At 43.4% G+C, this 18,276-nt stretch overlaps 1 protein-coding gene across 1 annotated transcript in view; it reads right to left on the reverse strand.

The window, feature by feature from the left end:
• Window positions 1-676: 676 nt before the first annotated feature.
• Window positions 677-18,276, reverse strand: part of LOC126932103 (aldehyde oxidase 4-like) — an 80,632-nt gene continuing 63,032 nt past the window's right edge. The window contains 10 exon segments of the mRNA XM_050750618.1: window positions 677-785; window positions 2,212-2,379; window positions 4,289-4,474; window positions 7,545-7,610; window positions 7,795-7,909; window positions 8,418-8,470; window positions 9,988-10,062; window positions 13,756-13,884; window positions 15,314-15,409; window positions 17,882-18,109. Of these exon segments, the coding sequence (XP_050606575.1) occupies window positions 732-785; window positions 2,212-2,379; window positions 4,289-4,474; window positions 7,545-7,610; window positions 7,795-7,909; window positions 8,418-8,470; window positions 9,988-10,062; window positions 13,756-13,884; window positions 15,314-15,409; window positions 17,882-18,109 (1,170 nt within the window). The 3' untranslated portion in view covers window positions 677-731.

The following is an 18,276-nucleotide window of genomic DNA, read 5'->3' on the forward strand; positions in this document are numbered from 1 at the left end:
TACTCAGCGTAAACAATGATTCCCTGGCCTTCCAGGTGAGGAAGAAGTTGTACCATGGATGTGGCTCATGGCAGATGAGGACCAGTTGGAGGTTTTGGATGGTTACTTCCCAAAGCCTCTTCTAAATGGACCATGTGGGAGTGGCAGGAACCCAAGGACTGTGGTGAGTTCACAGTGCTGGAGATAGCTCTTCCCCACTCCCAAGAGCTGACGGCAAGCTTTCAACTTCACATTCTGAGACCTCACGTCAGTGGCTTAGAATTGGCCAAGGTAGGGGAATTTACACCATGGAAATGGTCAAACACCATAAACCAGGGATTTGTCCATTACTAGCACACCATTGGCTTTGAGGGAATCCAATCCTCAGAGTTTTGCAGGTGGACAATTTGACTGAACTTTGGTTAGATTTCTAAAGAACAAAGCATGAATAGTCTCTCTTAAGTTGTCCCAGATTAATAAAAACTCTATCATGCTTTCAAATCATGCTGATGTAGATTTTCAGGATAATGCAAACTAAAATGAGAATTTTTGAGTTTTTGGTTCTAAGCTTCATTATACCGTTTGGTGAAAATTTGCATCCTGAAATATAATCATGTAGTGATCTAAACCACAGAGAAAACCTGAAAGATGCTAAAATTATCATTGACAGTTGGGAGCCAACCTATATTTTGTTCTGATTTGAGACTTTTAAGGTCCATCATGTATTCTTTCATTTTCTAGGAAACATAGGCTTAAGACACACGGATGGACCAAGGTGTAAATGTTGAAGGGTCATCTCTGGGAATCTAAAAAAGATCAAAAGAAGAAAGATAGTTGTCAATAAAATGTTATTATACTAAAAATGCTGTAATTAAGAAGTCAAATTATTATTATTATTTTGATACAGAATCGCTCTGTTGCCCAGGCTGGAGTGCAGTGGCACAATCCTGGCTGACTGCAACCTCCACCTTCTGTGTTTAAGCGATTCTTGTGCCTCAGCAACCTGAGTACCTGGGATTACAGGCATGCACTACCATGCCTGGCTAGTTTTTGTATTTTTAGTAGAGGCGGAGTTTCACCATGTTGGCCGGGCTGGCGTCAAACTCCTGGCCTCAAGTGATCTGCCCGCCTCAGCCTCCCAAAGTGCTGGAGTTACAGGTGTGAGCCATGATGCCTGGCCAGAAGACAATCATGTTTTTTTTTTTTTTTTTAAATGAACAAGTCAATGTCCATTTTATTAATATCAAAAGTATATAATTCTCATATTTGTTTCAGTCCTTGAGTCATAAACCTTCTTATCCTCATAAACTTCTTTTTGGGATAAGATGCCACTTACTCAGAAGCCCTGTAATTTTCAAGTCATAAAGTGCAATCTAATTTTATACCAAAGTCTCACTTAGGGCTACAGTAAGCAGTTCAATAGAGGACTAGGCTCAGATGCTAGTTCTGGGTATATTTTTAGCCACTGGAAAGTGGAAGTGTATTCTGTGATTACAGGCATATCAAGGTGTGCCCAGTGACTTGATATTTTCATTTATTTTTATTAGTTTGCTTAACAAATACTTTCTGCATGATTGACCAGATCAGATATCTTAGCTAATGCAATTTGGTTACTGAGGTAATCAAAATACCACATCAGCTACATTCTGATAAAATGTTTAAAGAAGCAACCTACCATGTCCATTTGCTATTAACACTGGCTCAACTGAGTGTGTTTTTCTTTGGGGTCTGAAAGAATCAAATCATAATTTGAAGCGGCTTGCTCACTTTGCAGTTGTTAAGAAGTGCACACGGAGGCTGGGTGTAGTGGCTCATGCCTGTAACCCCAGCACTTTGGGAGGCGGAGGTGGGCGGATCACGAGGTCAGGAGTTCGAGACCAGCCTGGTGAAACCCCGTCTCTACTAAAACTACAAAAATTAGCTAGGCGTGGTGCTACATGCCTGTAATCCCAGCTACTTGGGAGGCTGAGCCAGGAGAATTGCTTGAACCTGGGAGGCAGAGGTTGCAGTGAACCAAGATCATGCCACTGCACTCCAGCCTGGGTGACAGAGCAAGACTCTGTCTTGGAAAAAAAAAAAAAAAAAAAAAGAAAAAGAGCATATGAAGTGGCAGGTGAAGGCAAAATGAGAATTTTCAATGAAAAAGATGAACCCGCCCTGTAATATTGTCATGGTTATCAGATCCATACCAACAACCTGAAAGTCCATGACTACAACAGGGACCTCCCTTACCATGTCGGTGAACTGATCCACACAAGTCATCCGAATCATCTCAGGGGTTGCCGGGCTACTCAGGACGAAGGTCTTGGCTAGGCCCCTCTCTCTGCGGGCAGCAGCCACTGCGTCATATATGGCAAACAACACGGAGGACCCCAAGAACATTCCAGCCTCACCCAACCCCTGAGAGAAAAACAAAAGGCTGTCAGGAATGCATGGTTCTTTTAGGACTAATTTGTGTATACACACACACAGACACACACACACAGACACACACACACACACATTCTTCTCTGGCTTTATAATCCTCAGAGTGGAGTGCTTCCAAATTGCCAGAATCAAATTCCCCTGCATGGTGATTTGGGTGTCCCCCTCAGAGTAGCTGGTGAAAATGCAATTTGGTTACTGAGTTAATTAAAATACCACATGATGTGAGGGGAGGGGCTACAAATGCCCATTGCCTTTGGTGCCCTGTATGATGCTCCAACTCCGTCTCCAGAACATTTGTGTCTAACTCAAGGCCAAAATGAAACAACCACAATCTTTGCAGTTGAACTTGAAAGACAGTGAGAGGTGGTTGCCTCTTTTCATGTGTGTTAACTTCGCCGGCATAGATTGGATGCTTTCGAGTTACCACTATGGTGACATTATATTTCAAATGATTCACCAGTGCTTTTTTGCACTGATTTTTCTTTTTGCTTTATTCCAGGTAGTCTGGTCTGTGATCTGTGTTCAGGGCCCTGGTGGAGGGATGAGACAAAGGCCGGAAGCAGATAAAGGCTTCCCCAGGCTTTGGTTGTTGTCAAAATTCCAGGTTCCTCTGAGGCAAATATGGAGGGAGAAAGGGGACCGGTAGGCAGAGGGGTTCCTCTGAGGCCGGAAGAAGGGGTGAGAGTTGAGGGGTCTGGCTCCCTAGTTGGAGCAGAACTGGCAGGGAGGCAGCTAGACCCCAAGTGGCAGGATTGTGTGCTGTGTTGGGCCAGCTTAGAAATGCCCTTGGCCAAAGTCTGGTGTAGAAGTGGAGACAGAGACCACTCAGACAGGAAGTCTCGCCTTCCTAGCAATCGTGACCTACCCCCAGGAAAGAGGGAATACTCTGGAAATCTGAGGTTAAAGTTACCACCTGTCTGTCCAGATGTGGGCTCAGACCAGAACATAAGTTGGGGAAGCTGTGTTTTTTCTCACACTTGTATTTGAGAACCGTTTCTTGCCAAGGTCTTTATGGGCCAGTTGAAGGCCTTCTGCTCCAGGGAGCATGGCACCAACACCTCAGGTATCAATGGCTATGAACACCTCAGAGGAAAAAGTCAGGAAGAAAGTTGGTTAAAAGCCCGTTTTGACTTGGAGAGGGTGTGGAAGAGGCAGTGTCAGCAAGAACTGTGTCTAGAGGACAGGTGGGAAGGGTGCAGAAAAGCTCTGGGTGGATGGAATTTGCCTACAATGTTAGTTTATCTCACAATGGCACTTAGCCTCGTGAGCCAAGTTGTTCATTGCCTTCTTGACCCTTGTTTGATTTAGATTTGTTTCTTGATCTCTAGCAAAACATGAAGACCCGGCTTGGGCTTCTGGAGTCAGTGTCACTCTGCCACAAGCATGCTTGTCTTTTCTCTTTCTCCTTTTGGGATTTGCAGTTCAAAGGACATAGTAAATTCAGGGGATGGTTTTATAATTTCTTGAAAAAGGAGATTGTTATGGGGTGAACTGTGTCCTCCTCAAATTCATCTGGTGAAGTCCCAATCCCCAGCACGCAGAATGGGACTGTATTTGGAGATGAGGGCTTTACAGAGATGATTAAGTTAAAATGAGGTCATTCAGGCAGGCCCCAATCCAACATGACTGGTGTCCTTATAGGAAGAGGAAATTTGTACACAGACACACACAGAGGGAGGATCATGTGAAGAAATGGGAAGAAGATGGCTGACTACAAGCCAAGAAAAAAGGCCGTGGAGAAAACCAACCTGCCAACACCTTGGTGGCGGACTTCCAGCCTCCAGAACTGTGAGAAAATAAATCGTTGTTATTTAAACCACCTGGTCTGTGGTATTTTGTTATGGCAGCCACAGCCAACTAACACAGAGGTTTAAGTTCTTACCTTGGATGAGTAGATGGCTATGGGATTTTGGGAACGCACCAAAGTGACATAGAATTCTTCTGGTATCTCAGTGACAGTGGGGATTTTGTAGTCATCTGGACTCCGAGAATAAAGCACACCTTCTGGGGAGTATTTCAGTTCTTCTATGGTATAGAATCCCATGCCTTGAATAAATGCTCCCTCAACCTACAGCCAAAAAATTCACAGGTTATAGGATATAACTTGATATTGGTTGAATAAATATTACAGTGTGAATAAATGTGGAGCTCTGGATCATAAGAAGCCATTCTTTTTTTTTTTTTTTTTTGAGATGGAGTCTTGCTCTGTCGCCCAGGCTGGAGTGCAGTGGCGAGATCTTGGCTCACTGCAACCTCCGCCTTCCAGGTTCAAGCAATTCTTTTGCCTCAGCCTCCTAAGTAGCTGAGATTACAGGCGCCCACCACCACACCCTGCTAATTTTTGTATTCTTAGTAGAGATGGGGTTTCACCATGTTGGTCAGGCTGGTCTCGAACTCCTGACCGTGTGATCCGCCCTCCTCAGCCTCCCAAAGAGCTGGGATTACAGACGTGAGCCACTGCACCCAGCCAGTAAGCCATTTTTGAAAGCCATTTTTGAACTGGTGCCCGCAACCTTGCTTGGCCTCATCCTTGGGTACCCCACACTCCGGGTGCCTGACATTGGCTACGTTCCTGCTAATTCTCCAAACCTACCAGCTTCTTTCTCATCTCTGAGTCTTGGTAAATGCAGTTTCTCCTGACTGTCTTCACCCCTTCCCACCTCAACTTGTCCACCTGGCACACTCCTATTCCTCTTCCACGTTTCAGCTAAAGGATTAGGGCCCCTCTGGTATCTTAAGATCCTCCCAGCACTCCCTGGCTGGATTTAGGAACTGCTTCCTCCAGGCTCACTGCACCCGGAACACACTCCTGCCTGTGGCGGAGCTTGGAGGGCTTTTCATTGTTCACCTCTCACTCTCACTCTCCTCCTCTCTCCCACTAGCTTATGAGCATCTCAGGCTTGGCTTTCTTATATTCTGTTCTTAGCATGGTGCCTGGCACATAGGTTCTCCATAAATGTCTATAGAAGTAGGTGAAAAAGAAGTTAACATTGAGGGAATACGACATAGAATAAATAGAATTAGGACACTGTAATTCACTATAATATCTGGATTTCTTGACTTTTTTCCCCTCCTCTCCCCTCCCCTCCCCTCCCCTTCCCTTCCTTCCTTTCTTGAGATGGAGTCTTGTTCTGTCACTCAGGCTGGAGTGCAGTGGTTTGATCTTGGCTTATTGCAACCGCCGCCTCCCAGGTTCAAGTGATTCTCCTGCTCAGCTTCCCAAGTAGCTGAGACTACAGGTGTGTGCCACCACGTCCAGCTAATTCTTTTATTTTTTTCAGTAGAGATGGGGTTTCACTATGTGTTGACCGGGCTGTTCTCAAACTCCTGACCTCAGGTGATCCACTCACATTAGCCTCCCAAAGTGCTGGGATTATAGGTGTGAGCCACTGTGCCCAGCTGACTTTTCTTTATGTTACTAAGAAGAGTAGATCATGCTAAACAGGGTAGATTGGAAGAAATAACTATATTTATTAAAAGCCATGATGAGCTCTATTTACATACATTTATGCTCCAGGAAAAAGGTTGCTTTTAAAGCAACCTTTAAAAAAAATTGGAGCGTTCACAAATTGGAAAGTTAAAGTTTCCATTTTATTAAAACACAAAATGTAGGAATAAGGTAAGTAAATTTAAATGCTAAATTTGGAAATAGCAATGCGTGTCTCTAAAGGAATAGATCAAAGCCCAAGAGATTCAGCCTAACACACTTCTGGTTTTCTTTCCTTTTCTGATGGGGCAAATGTGTGGTTTCCTGATCATCTTCCTTTTTGCCTTTGCTTAAGCAATAACAAGGCAGGAATTAGCTGGGAGGAGGGGAAGAGAAATGGGGAGAGGAGGTAGGGCCTGGGGCTAGCAGTAGTTCTCAAACTTACAGGCTTAAGAGCAATTTTCACCTAACAAAATTGTGCTAGGCCATAACAGCCTGGCACAGTTATGATGGAGTACGTCTGGGCCTGGGGTGGGCCCAGGAATTCGTGTTTCCAATAAGCATTACAGGTGCTTCTGTTGCAGTGTCTAAGGGCCATATTTTGAGAAACACTGGGGGACCAATCAAATTGTTCCTTGTAAAGCCCATCAGCCCAGCTAGCGAGGTAAACCAATCTCTTAGGACCTAGGATGGTGAGAAGCTGCTGGCAGATGAAAGCACCGTATGTCAGAGTTTGATGCCAGGTTATTCAACTGCTCCCAATTGCTACTCAGGTGCAGACTGTGGACCAGCTGTCTTGGCCTCACCTGGGAGCTGGTTAGCAGGTCTAGGATGAGCCAATGCGGCTGGTCTGTTGGCCCCACTTTGAGTAACAGGGCTAGAAAAAAGCAAGGCTATGCCAACAGCTGGGAAGATTTCAACGCCAAGTTTAAAAAGACTTTCAGTGAGTTAATTTTATTTATTTGCAAGATAAAAATCAGAATTAAATTCAGCAAGCGGGGGAAATTGTGTTTAAACATTTTTTTTCTTAAATTTCTGTAAGTTGTATAGTCTGTTTAAACTCAATACTAATATGAACACTAATGTAACTATTTTATCGATGTAATGTTCTAATTATGAACATATCAATGCTAATTGAAGAAAATTTGGAAAACACAGAGAATCATAAAGCAGAATAAATCATATATATTCCTGCCATGTAGGTAAACCATTAACTTTTTCTTGAATTTACTTTCAGTATTTTATCTATGTGTGTGTATGTATGTGCATAACATACAATATGTATTACAGAATACTTGCACTTGATATGAACAAGGTTTGGAGCATGGCGGGGCGTGGTGGCTCATGCCTGTAATCCCAGCACTTTGGGAGGCCGAGGCGGAAGGACTGCTTGAGGCTAGGAGTTCAAGACCAGCCTGGCCAACATGGTGAGACCCCCATTTCTACTAAATACGCAAAAATTAGCCAGGTGTGGTGGTGGGCACCTGCAATCCCAGCTACTCAGGAAGCTGAGGCAGGAGAATCACTTGAACCCGGGAGGCTGAGGTTGCAGTGAGCTGAGATTACGCCACTGCACTCCAGCCTGGGTGACAGAGTGAGACTCCATCCCCCCAAAAAGGTTTAGAGCATGTTGGAAAATAGTATTCTGAATGAATAGCTGCTAAATGGGATTGAGCAAAAGTCCCTGTGGGGTGGTTCTGGAATCACACACCTGTCCAATATCCAGGGCTGGGTTTATGCTGAAAGCGGCATCCATGAAGATGTCGGTCCTAAGAAGCTGTGCCAGAGAAAATAGATAATGGAAAATATTACTTGTTTAAAATAGATGTTTACTAAAATTATATACCCGTCCCTACTTTTTCCTTGGGAGGATCAAGTTTATTGTTATTTACAACATTGATTATTCTTTACAGTGTTAGTGTTTACACTGAAGATGGTGGAATAGAAACATCAGTCTTTACCTTATGAGCCCTCGTGAGACAGTCGACTTCAACCTCAGAACAGGCTGCTCCATAAACATAATACGGGTAAGCATTACCCTCCCCCTTCTCCCAGTCCATATTTGTCTGGTAGCCTCTGAGAAGAGAAATCAGGAGTGAGGAGAAGAGGCACTTTCCCCACTCGTGGTTGGATCACCCCAAGGTGCGGAATCTTGGAAATGAGCAAAGCAGAAGGGCTGACCCACAGGGGCTACAGGCAGCGTCTGCACCCAGTGGCTGCAGGCCTCCCCACCTTCTCCTGCAAGGATCATGAGGTCAGGGCCGCAAGGCTCCACCAAAGACACGGGGAGAAGACCAGCCGGTATTGGACCCCTGCCCTCCAGTGCACAGTTCCTGGGATGGGCCAGGGCATGTAGAGACAGCTATGGTGTCCCTCTGGGCTGCCGAACAGCTGCTGCCTCTGGATAGTCCCCAGCCCCTGGCCCTCCCCTAGATCTCCTTCCCTACCCTCCATGATCCCATGACTAAGGGGTTAACACCGGGCACAGTAGAGCTCCGGCACTATCTGGACATCTGTCCAGACTGATGAGTGTGCATCACCCCTGCCCAAGTGTAGTTTAAACCAAAGTAAAAATGCCCTTTACTTGAAATATCCAGTAGCTGAGAGACTGATGGATTTTTCAAAGGCTTTTGCAATCTGAAAGAGATGATGAGTTACAAAAAAATATAAATTTGGGGCAAGTAATGGAAATGCCTTCCATGCTGGGCTTGCCCTCTCTTGTTTGTCCCAAGTTCTGCACCCACACTTCCCTGCAGCGAGACTTAGGCCTGGGTACAAGCTACAGGTCATGCTTTTCAAGGGAGGTTCTTAAGGGCAGCTGCTAGCTGTACTCTGGGACTCTGTGTTTTGTAGGGCTGCTGCACAGTGTAAAGTTTATTACTTTTCACACTTTTCGACTTTTTTTAATTTTTAAATTTTTTTAAATTTTTTGAGACAGGGTCTCACTCTCTCCCAGACTGGAGCGAAATGGCTGGATCTCGGCTCACCACAGCCTCCACCTCCCAGGCTCAAGGGATTCTCCTCCCTCAGTCTCCCGAGTAGCTGGGACTACAGGCACGTGCCACTACTACCTGGCTAATTTTTGTATTTTTAGTAGAGATGGGGTTTCACCATGTTGGCCAGGCTGGTCTTGAATTCCTGACCTCAAATGATCCACCCGCCTCAGCCTCCCAAAGTGCTGGAATTATAGGTGTGAGCCACTGTGACCGGCCACTTTTTCGCTTTTTAAATTAGGAGAGGGCTAGGCTATATTTAGGTACTTCTATATAGGTATGTACATAGGCATTTTTACCCTGCTTTGTTCCCAAATAATTTGGCTGTCTCAATATATGATTATGTCTGTTTTCCTGCTGGAGTAAACTGTGCAGGAGTGGGGAATAATAATCAAGATGGTAATAATAACTATTATTATTAGAAATTCAATAATCCTTTGATCTTAGGATGACTATTATCTCCATTGTACAGGTAAGAAAACTCCATGATCCTGAGGCTATGGTCTGAATGTTTGTGTTTGCTCAAAATTCTTATGTTGAAATCTCAATCCCCCAGGGTGATGGTATTAAGAGGTGGGGTCTTTGGGACGTGATTAGGTCAGGAGGGCAGAGCCCTAATGAATGAGTTTAGTTAGTGACTTCGTAAAAGACGCCCTGGAGAGCTACCTTGCCCCTTCCATCCTGTGAAAACACAGCGAGAAAGCCCCATCTGTGGACCAGGGAACGAGCCCTCACCAGACACCAAATCTGCAGAGGCCTTATCTTGGACTTCCCAGCCTCCAGAACTGTGAGAAATGAATTTCTGTTGTTTATAAGCCACCCAGCCTACAGCCCTTTTTTTTTTTTTTTTTAACAACAGCCAGACAGACTCAGATGGGGTAAGTGACTTGCCCCAGTGGTGACAAAACAGGGACAGCAGCCCTAGGTGTGCCTTACTTTAGAGCCCATCCTGCTCTTATGCTTAGTGAGAAACAAGGCTCTGAAATAAAGCCGGGTTTCAATGTATACAGTCATCTCTTTTACCCTTTTGAAAAAATAGAACTAAATGCCAGTACATGCTTTGTTTCTTGAAGGGGCACCGCCCATCAGCCCATGCGTCTAGGACTGTTTCCTATCTGGATGTAGTTGCCTTTCTGGAAAGGGATAATGTAGAGAACTCACCCAATCCTCCCATTTTCCTTTAGGGTTTTTCCTGATGATGGGATGAAGACGGGCCATAAGAGTTTGGCAGGCATTGTAAAAATAAACATTTGAAATAATGTCAGAAATAAAAGGCACAAGGAATAGCAAAATGTTAACTCTTTAAACTGATTCAAATGCAGACCATCAGTTTGGTGAACCTGCTTCCTAGTCATCTAGGCAGGGTTTCCTAAACTTAAGTAACACATGGAATCTCTTCAAAGGTAAACATATTCCGTGAATACTGCAGTGTTGATTTAAAATTATTTTTATTATAATGTTGTAATATATGCTAACATGAAGCTGGGTAGAGTCTCCTTAGAGTTGTAGCTCTTTTATAACTAGAAAACAAAAACATAATCACAGAGTGTATGCACCCATCTACATGCCAATAAAACTCAAAATAACAACATTAATTTAGTTGATCGATGATGTTGTTTTCTGGAGCTAATTTGCTGCTTGGAATGTGGAAAAAGTATTGACTGCTGTGGCACAGGTACTTTGGAGTTTGACATGCCTATTATGTGCTAGTGGATGGATCAATTTTCTCCCCACTCTTCTTCTTACTGAAATCACCCCTATATTCATTTGCATTTTATTTCTTGCCATTGTCCGCTCTCCACGGGGCAAGAAAACATCATTTACATACGAAGTCCATCTCTGCTCTTGTTGCTTTGGCACAAAGCATACTCTTGGTCCCAAATGTGGACAGAGATCTCACAGCAATATTCAGTTATAAAGCAGTCATTTGGATGATACGAAATATACCTGTACTTACTTTAAGTTTTAAAGGTTTATCATTAAAATGAACATAAAAATTATTGAAGTAAAACCTTGGATTCCTGAGATTACACCTGCTGACTCCTGAGTGTCTGTGAACCCCAGCATGGCTTCCACTTGTAATTCCAGTATAAATCCATTCAGATCTCTGCTTTTACTCATTCATCTCAGCCTCAGAATGAGACCCCATCTCAAAAAAAACCAAAAATAACAACAACATACCAAAAAACCCCTCAGCTTCTGCTGTATGTTTCTTTTGAAAATCTGATGTGATTGTTGGCTGAAAAAAAATCTAGAAACTTGGGTTGCTGTGAATCTTGGTGAGCCTTGAAAGCTCTTCATAATCAACCCACCATGCCAGCCCATCGAGGACCTGCAGGCTGTCTGAAGACACGCAGAGGACTAGTCTTCACCCTTTGCATTCCAAGGAGCGCTCTCTCAATCTGCAGGGTGCATTTCTGCCCAAGCCAGACGGAAGCCAGTGTACAGAAAGCCTTCTGTTCCCTTTAGAGTTTTCCCACATCTACATTTTTGGACTCCAGATGAAGAATTTTACTTTGTTTCAGAGGTGGCTTGGCAATGTTCACATAGTCCTAAAAGAATTTTTCATGTCGTAATTTGAACTCTATCCATTGTAAAAACAATCTTATTCTTACATGCATTTTTTTTGTTTTTTTTTGGTGCAACCATCACCACTATCTGTTTCTAATACTTTCTTATCAACCCCAAAAGAAACTCTAAAACCATTAAGCAATAATTCCCTCCTGGACCCTACAACCTGGTCCCTCCCTCCAGCTCCTCTGACCTCTAATCTCCAGGTTTGAAAAGGAACTCATCTATAAGGCCTTCCTGCAAAGGGTGAAGTGCCTCAATAGAAAGAGACTGGGGGGGACTTGGCGCTCAGGGTGGAGCTGGGGCAGGGCACAAGAGGCTAAAGCCAGAGGAGAGGCCCTGCCCATGCCCAAGATGCCCGGGAGGGACTCTCAGAAGGCATCAGATGTAACATGGCCAGATTACACTGATGCCAGCCAGGTAAGGTCTTTTCTGCTTTTTACCTCTATGCCCTTCTCTCCTCTGACTTTACAGGGGTCTGAAAAGTAGGTTAAGAAGCTGGAGGGGAGCGCAAAAAGTACAGGGAGGGAGTTGGGGAGAAGCCACCCCCACCCCCTTTCTACCTGCAGACCCTGATGGGAGGTAGCAGAGACACTGCAATTTGAAGTACATTTTGGAATTTTGGACTAGACATTTTAATTATTGAAATGAGGTTATTTCTGTGAATAAAAGTGATCCATGGAGTTTTAATGATCTTAGAGTAAATAGAAAGCTCTAGGCAGATATTATTCAGGGGAAAGAAAGAGAAAGCCCACAGAGGGAACTTGAACCAACCTTGGCAGGAGAAGGCGTGAAGCTGTTTCCTGCAGCGTGCCTTGCAGTGTCACATGGCACTCTTCACAGTAACAGTTTGTGGCAGAATGTGAGCTTGGGCTCTTTGGATTTTGTCCTGTTTCATTTATTGCTATACCCCTAGTGCTTAGAACAGGATCTGACACCTGGTAAGCCTCAGTAAATGTTTGTTAAACCCATGTTGAATTAATAAAATAATTGTGAAGTCATACAAATATATGACTTTCATATGATGACTCATCAAAAAGCATCATAAAATACGGAAAATTTTCAAAACATATTTTTGTTTCCTCATTTTTTTGGGTGTCCCTGTCTTCCCATGCCTGAGATCATAGCTAGTTGTTTATTGGGTGTCTCTTTGCATCGTGTGCTTGCAAGCCAATTAACATCTGGATGAAAGGTGACAAAATGGACTCAGTCATTTACATGGTTTTATCAAACTTTGAGTTTTCCAGAGCATTTTCCTTGAGCAGGTTTCTCTACTGCAAAACTTCTCAGAGCCTTTAATATGCAATATGCCTTGGTGGTGGCTCACGCCTGGAATCCCAGCACTTTGGAAGGCTGAGGCGGGTGGATCACCTGAGGTCATGAGTTTGAGACCAGCCTGGCCAACATGGTGAAACCCCCATCTCTACTGAAAATACAAAAATTAGCCAGGCCTGGTGGCAAGTGCCTGTAATCCCAGCTACTTGGGAGGCTGGGGCAGGAGAATCGCTTGAACCTGGGAGGTGAAGTCTGCAGTGAGTTGAAATTGCACCACTGCACTCCAGCCTGGGCAACAGAACGAGACTCCATCTCAAAAAAAAAAAAAAAAAAAAAAAAAAAGTGCAATATGCCTTAGAAGCCTCTATGAGTGGGATGTAGTAAGCTTGCAACAGTTTCCAAATCTGTTGACTGTAGAATTCTTTGTTTTTTCCACCAAGCATTTCATGGGACCACTATCCCAAGGAGCATACTTTGGGAAGCCATTGTTCATATGATATATGAATATATTTCATAGGCTCAAAGCTTCTCTTTTCATCCAGGTGCTTGCCATTTTGTGGAGATGATCTCTATGGGTGACTAATGGCCAATCAATAGTTTTCTAGTGGAGAGGAAGGTAGTGGTGGTGGCTTTACTCTATAACCCCTGTAATCTGCCCAGCAATTCTATGAGGTGGGTGGTGTTCATATCTCCAGTTTTGCAAAAGAGGAAACAGATACCTAGAGAGGTTAATGACTGGCCTGAGCCCTTTGTGGAACCAGGATGGGATAACCCTGCATTGCTCTGGTATGCTGCGGTGAGAGAAGATAGAGAGTCTCAGATAAGACGAAGGGAGGTTGCTGAAGGTGCAGGGTTTCACATGCAACAGAACATTAGCTATAAAAACAGCTCAGCATGGCAGGAGGAGCACTAAATGGGAGCCTCAGAAAACCTGATGCAGAGCTTTGGCTCTGTCAGTCATTAGCCAAATGTCCTAGAACTTGACCTTTCTTGGCCTCGGTTTCATCTTCCACAAAAGAAAGGATGGGACAATGTTCTTTCCAGCACTGTCTTTGAGTTACTGGGAAATGAAAGAAAAGCCACCTGCACAGCCTTTCCATTGATGTCTGTCCCCATTGATCCCGACGTGAAGACGCCATTGGGCACTGTGACTGTGCTTGTTTCAGACAGGTGTATGTATGACTGGGGGATATTGAGTTCGTGACTAGCCACCTGCCAGAATCAGAAGAAAAACATTTATTGCATGGACTTTAAGCCTCTCCCCCAAATTAAAAGTTACAGTCTTTTGAGAACTGAGTATAAACCTGGCTATTCTTCTATGGAGACAAACATTTTAGCTGGTATCTTGAGTTTATATGTAGATTAGTGCACTAGAAGACTTTAAATGGCACTGTTAAAGATACACTCCTTTTCAGAGACATGTGGCCAACCAATGCCTTCTTTTAATGCCACTCTCATGGAAGCCATGTGTCAGGATGTTCACTCTGGGACATCTGGTGTAGTTAGACAGGTGCAGGCAAGCTTGAGGCCCTTGTCTTAATGTTTCACCTTCGTCTTCTCCTTGTTGTTTACAGATAATTTAACAGATTATGTTTCCTTCATGGGACATTTTGGAGGCATAAGGGTTTTGTTGTGAAGAAGCAAGATATATTCAAAGAAGGCCCTGTGGGTTTATGTGATTTCCTAATTCCAAGTATACTATTAAATAATATGCTTTCCTTAAAGAAAATGTCTTCTCTCTATCTCTCTTTGGGAGTGAAGCTTTGTTTCCCATGCACGTTTGTTAATCAAATGTCTTATTTCACATTTAAAAAAAGGGGAAATTTCTTATTTCACATTTTAAAAAAGGGCAAATTTCTGAATGCAGTAATCTCTCGCTCTTTCAACCATATTTGAAACATTGTCTTAAATTGGCACACATAAGGGCCAGTCATGTAATGTTCCTAAGTAGATTGTTAATTCTAAGAGCATAATTTTTTATCCTACTAAATGCATTCACTTCTAATTGAGGATTTGGATGAACACAGTATTGCTCTGAGCAGTTGCCAGAAAGCTTACAAGTATCTTATCTTTGAAATCTGGAATCACATTTTTCAGAAGACCTGTGGACTTGATTCTGTTGTATGCAGGAAGAACAATAGAAAATATTTCCTTAATTCTAGGCCGAGCATGGTGGCTCATGTCTGTATTCCCTGCACTTTGGGAGGCAGAGGGGGGTGGATTGCTTGAGCTCAGGAGTTCAAAACCAGCCTAGGTAACATGGTGAGACCCTGTCTCTACAACAAATACAAAAATTATCTGGGTGCACTATAGGTGGTGCACAGCTATAGTCCCAGCTACTCAGGAGGCTGAGATGGGAGAACTGTTTGAGCCCAGGAGGTTGAGGCTGCAGTGAGCTGTGATTGTGCCAATGCACTCATTCCAGCCTGGGCAACAGAGTGAGACCCTGTCTTAAAAAAATAATAATTTCCTCATCCTAACACTTATTTCCCTCACTCCCCTGCATTTTTGCCTTCCTAAAGTCACAAGTCTTACAATTGACTTGTGCATTTAGTGTGATGGCATTTCTCAAGAAAAAGTTGTTAAGTTGAATGTAACAAGCATATTCTTCTATATTGGAGAAGACAGACACTGATCTCACCTGAATCATTTTGGTATATAGGCCTTGTCCCAGTTCACAGCCACCATGAGTCACCAAGACAGAGCCATCTAGATAGATGTGAACGAGAGCTGCCGCCTGGAGGGAAATAATTATACCAGTTTGGAAATTGATACAGCCAAATGTTGTCGTGAGTGTAGCCTAGGCTGCTGGATGAACAATCTTGTTTCATTAAGCCAATCTTTTATTTTTTCTTTTACAATTTAAATATCTTTATTTCATTAAAAATATTCCAGAGAATATTATATTATTCTGGAGAAGAAAGCTATTATTAGTGGCTACAGACAACCTCTTGCAAGGCTTCAAAACCATCAATGTAGATAGATGAATGTGTTTATCGCCCATCACTCCCATCTTCTGCCTACTGGAGGTCTTGTGTGGTTGCCTTGGGAGCTGCCTCTCCAAAGCCCCGACCCACAGACATTTTATAATTCTTCCCTCCTTGGGTATGAAAATTAATTTTAAAGCAAATATAACTCACATGAGTACATTTACAGGCACAGCCTCTTCTTGCTACTAGAGGAACTGGAAGAACCTTGAGGTGTTTTAATGGTTTCCAAACACTGATCTTTTAGAATCACATGGCTGGGGTCCCATTCTGGAGATTCCAATTTGGTGGCAGGAATGACAGGTTGGAGGTGAATTCCAAATACCCATTTTTTTTTTTAAAGCTCCCAGGTGATCTTAATGATTGGCCAGATTTGGGATCCACTGATTCGTCCAAATTCTTTACTTTGCACATGGGGAAGAGAAGCCTAGAGAGGGGGAGACTTGGTAAAACTCAGCTGTCTGATTTGTGGTAAAATCAGGACTGGAGCCCACGGCTCCTAACTTGAGCCCAGTGATCTTGGCGACCATGCCATGCTGCCTTTCAAACTAATTGCTGTTGTCCATCTCTGGGGCTGGGGGTTCTGATTGAAGAATCTATAGAATGTGCATGTGGCTCCAGGGATCAGACGGCAGGAAGAAGGAGGCTGGCTACGTAGGGTGGTTCTGCAAGTGGCTGGAATCTTTCTTTAGAGCAATCCCCATCATATGCTCATGCACGTGGCCAGGATCCTACTTCCTTGTTGATGCCTGTACCCCTGCCACCACGCATTCAAATATCAACGAACTCATCTCTTCCAGTCTCCAGAATATGACACTGTATTTGCAGAATCATTAAGTCCTCTACAAGAACTTTTAAACTTTGTGTTTTCACCTCCAAGACAATCTAACAAGAGTAGTGGATGATCCTGTATAAATGGGTATTGCCACGTGCTTTCAGATACCATGCTAGATTTTATGTTGATAATTATATAAGCACCAAGTACGACTACTTTAATTGATGGAGCATATTAGAGCCAAGAGGTGAGACAGTGACCCACAGACTTTTAGAATTAAAAACTTCACAATGACTTGTGAAGCAGCAGCCAGAGCCATTATCTTTTTCTTTTTTTTTTTGGAGACGGAGTCACCGCACCCCGCCCAGAGCCATTATCTTTTTGTGAGTGAGGATTTGGTTTTAGAAAAGCAGCATCATTCACCATGTTACATTAATGTTATTTTGAATGCTACTGGCATTAATAGATTATTTTTACTTATTTTGCAAATTTGCTTGTGTTTTATAAAGGCAGGAGCAAAAGAAGCTTATTCTTTGGTTTTTGGTTATATATAGCTGACGAACATTAACATAAATAATTTAAGCAACTTTTGAGAGTCCACAAAAAGGTTCTTCTTAAAGGGGGTCTCAGTGTTACTCTGGCTTGAGAAGTACTACCTGGGGGAAAGATGGACACCTGCTCCAGGAAGTGCAGTGCTCATGGCCTTTCCCCCACTCCTTGTTTGGCTTCCTACCTTGTTAGTGGACTCTGGGGAAGGGTGTGCACAGGAAGTAATTTGGTAAGAGACAGCTTGGGCATACCTCATTCACACCGTGAAGGGGTTGTGCGTTCTTTCCTTTGCATGGGTTTGATTATGGGAACATTTCAGAGATTAATAGGAGTAGAAAAAGAATAAAAGAATCAGACACTGAACACCACACACACACAAACACACACACACACAGAAACAAACTAGTTATGGTGAAACTAAAAAGGAGGCTGGGTAGTCACTGAGCCTCATTATAGTAGCTCCAAGTTTCCAAGTTTTTGAGTCGTGTAGCTCTGTCTGTTCTCATGTGGTTTTGAAAACTGTCTTCAGATTACCCTGCTGCTCTCACTAAGGAACTAAGAAAGGGAAAGCGACCCTCTTGTTACTCCCACTTTTCTCATGGATTTGAAATTTGGCCCCATATCCCAATACCCATGTTTGGGGCCCTTCTATACCAGCCCAGAACCCCTGGGCTGGACTTTACTGTTGATTGCTTCCAGTGTGACCACCAGGTCTGCCCTGGCACTTGTGATCCCCAATGCTTGCCTAAACCCACTCTGTTACCTGCTAAGGAAACTGCCCCACTTCTTTTGTCTGTCCCCAGAGGGGATCATCCCTTGTTGCACATGATTGATCTTCTCAGGCAGCAGGTCATTTGGAAAAAAGCTTTTGCTGAGAAGACATCTCTCCCAGTCTCACCTGATTGTAGTAAGCTGTGGGGATCCCAGTGCAAAATTTCATGGGGACTATGGCAAGTCCCCTCTTCTTCCAGTAATTCTTTTTGTTAAATTCCTCTGCGGCCACTTTCCTAGTATAGAATGAAGATTTCTCCAGACATTCTTTCCAGCATCTTCGCAATGGCTCTGGATTAAATGTCTGCTTAAAGGCTGTTTTGCTAATTCTCTTATACATGTTTATTTCTTTAACCTGAAAGATGATAAAATAAAATGGATTTTAGGGATAGAAGCTTGTTTCACATGTGCAGTATGTGTTTTTGTTATATGCCTGATATGCAGAAAGTCTTTCTAAAGAAAGAAAACTATTTTAATGGCTATAAATATGCAAGTGCAAGTGTACATGTATAAACATCAGAG

This window comes from Macaca thibetana, chromosome 12, assembly GCF_024542745.1.
Source record: "Macaca thibetana thibetana isolate TM-01 chromosome 12, ASM2454274v1, whole genome shotgun sequence".
Lineage (NCBI taxonomy): Eukaryota > Metazoa > Chordata > Mammalia > Primates > Cercopithecidae > Macaca > Macaca thibetana.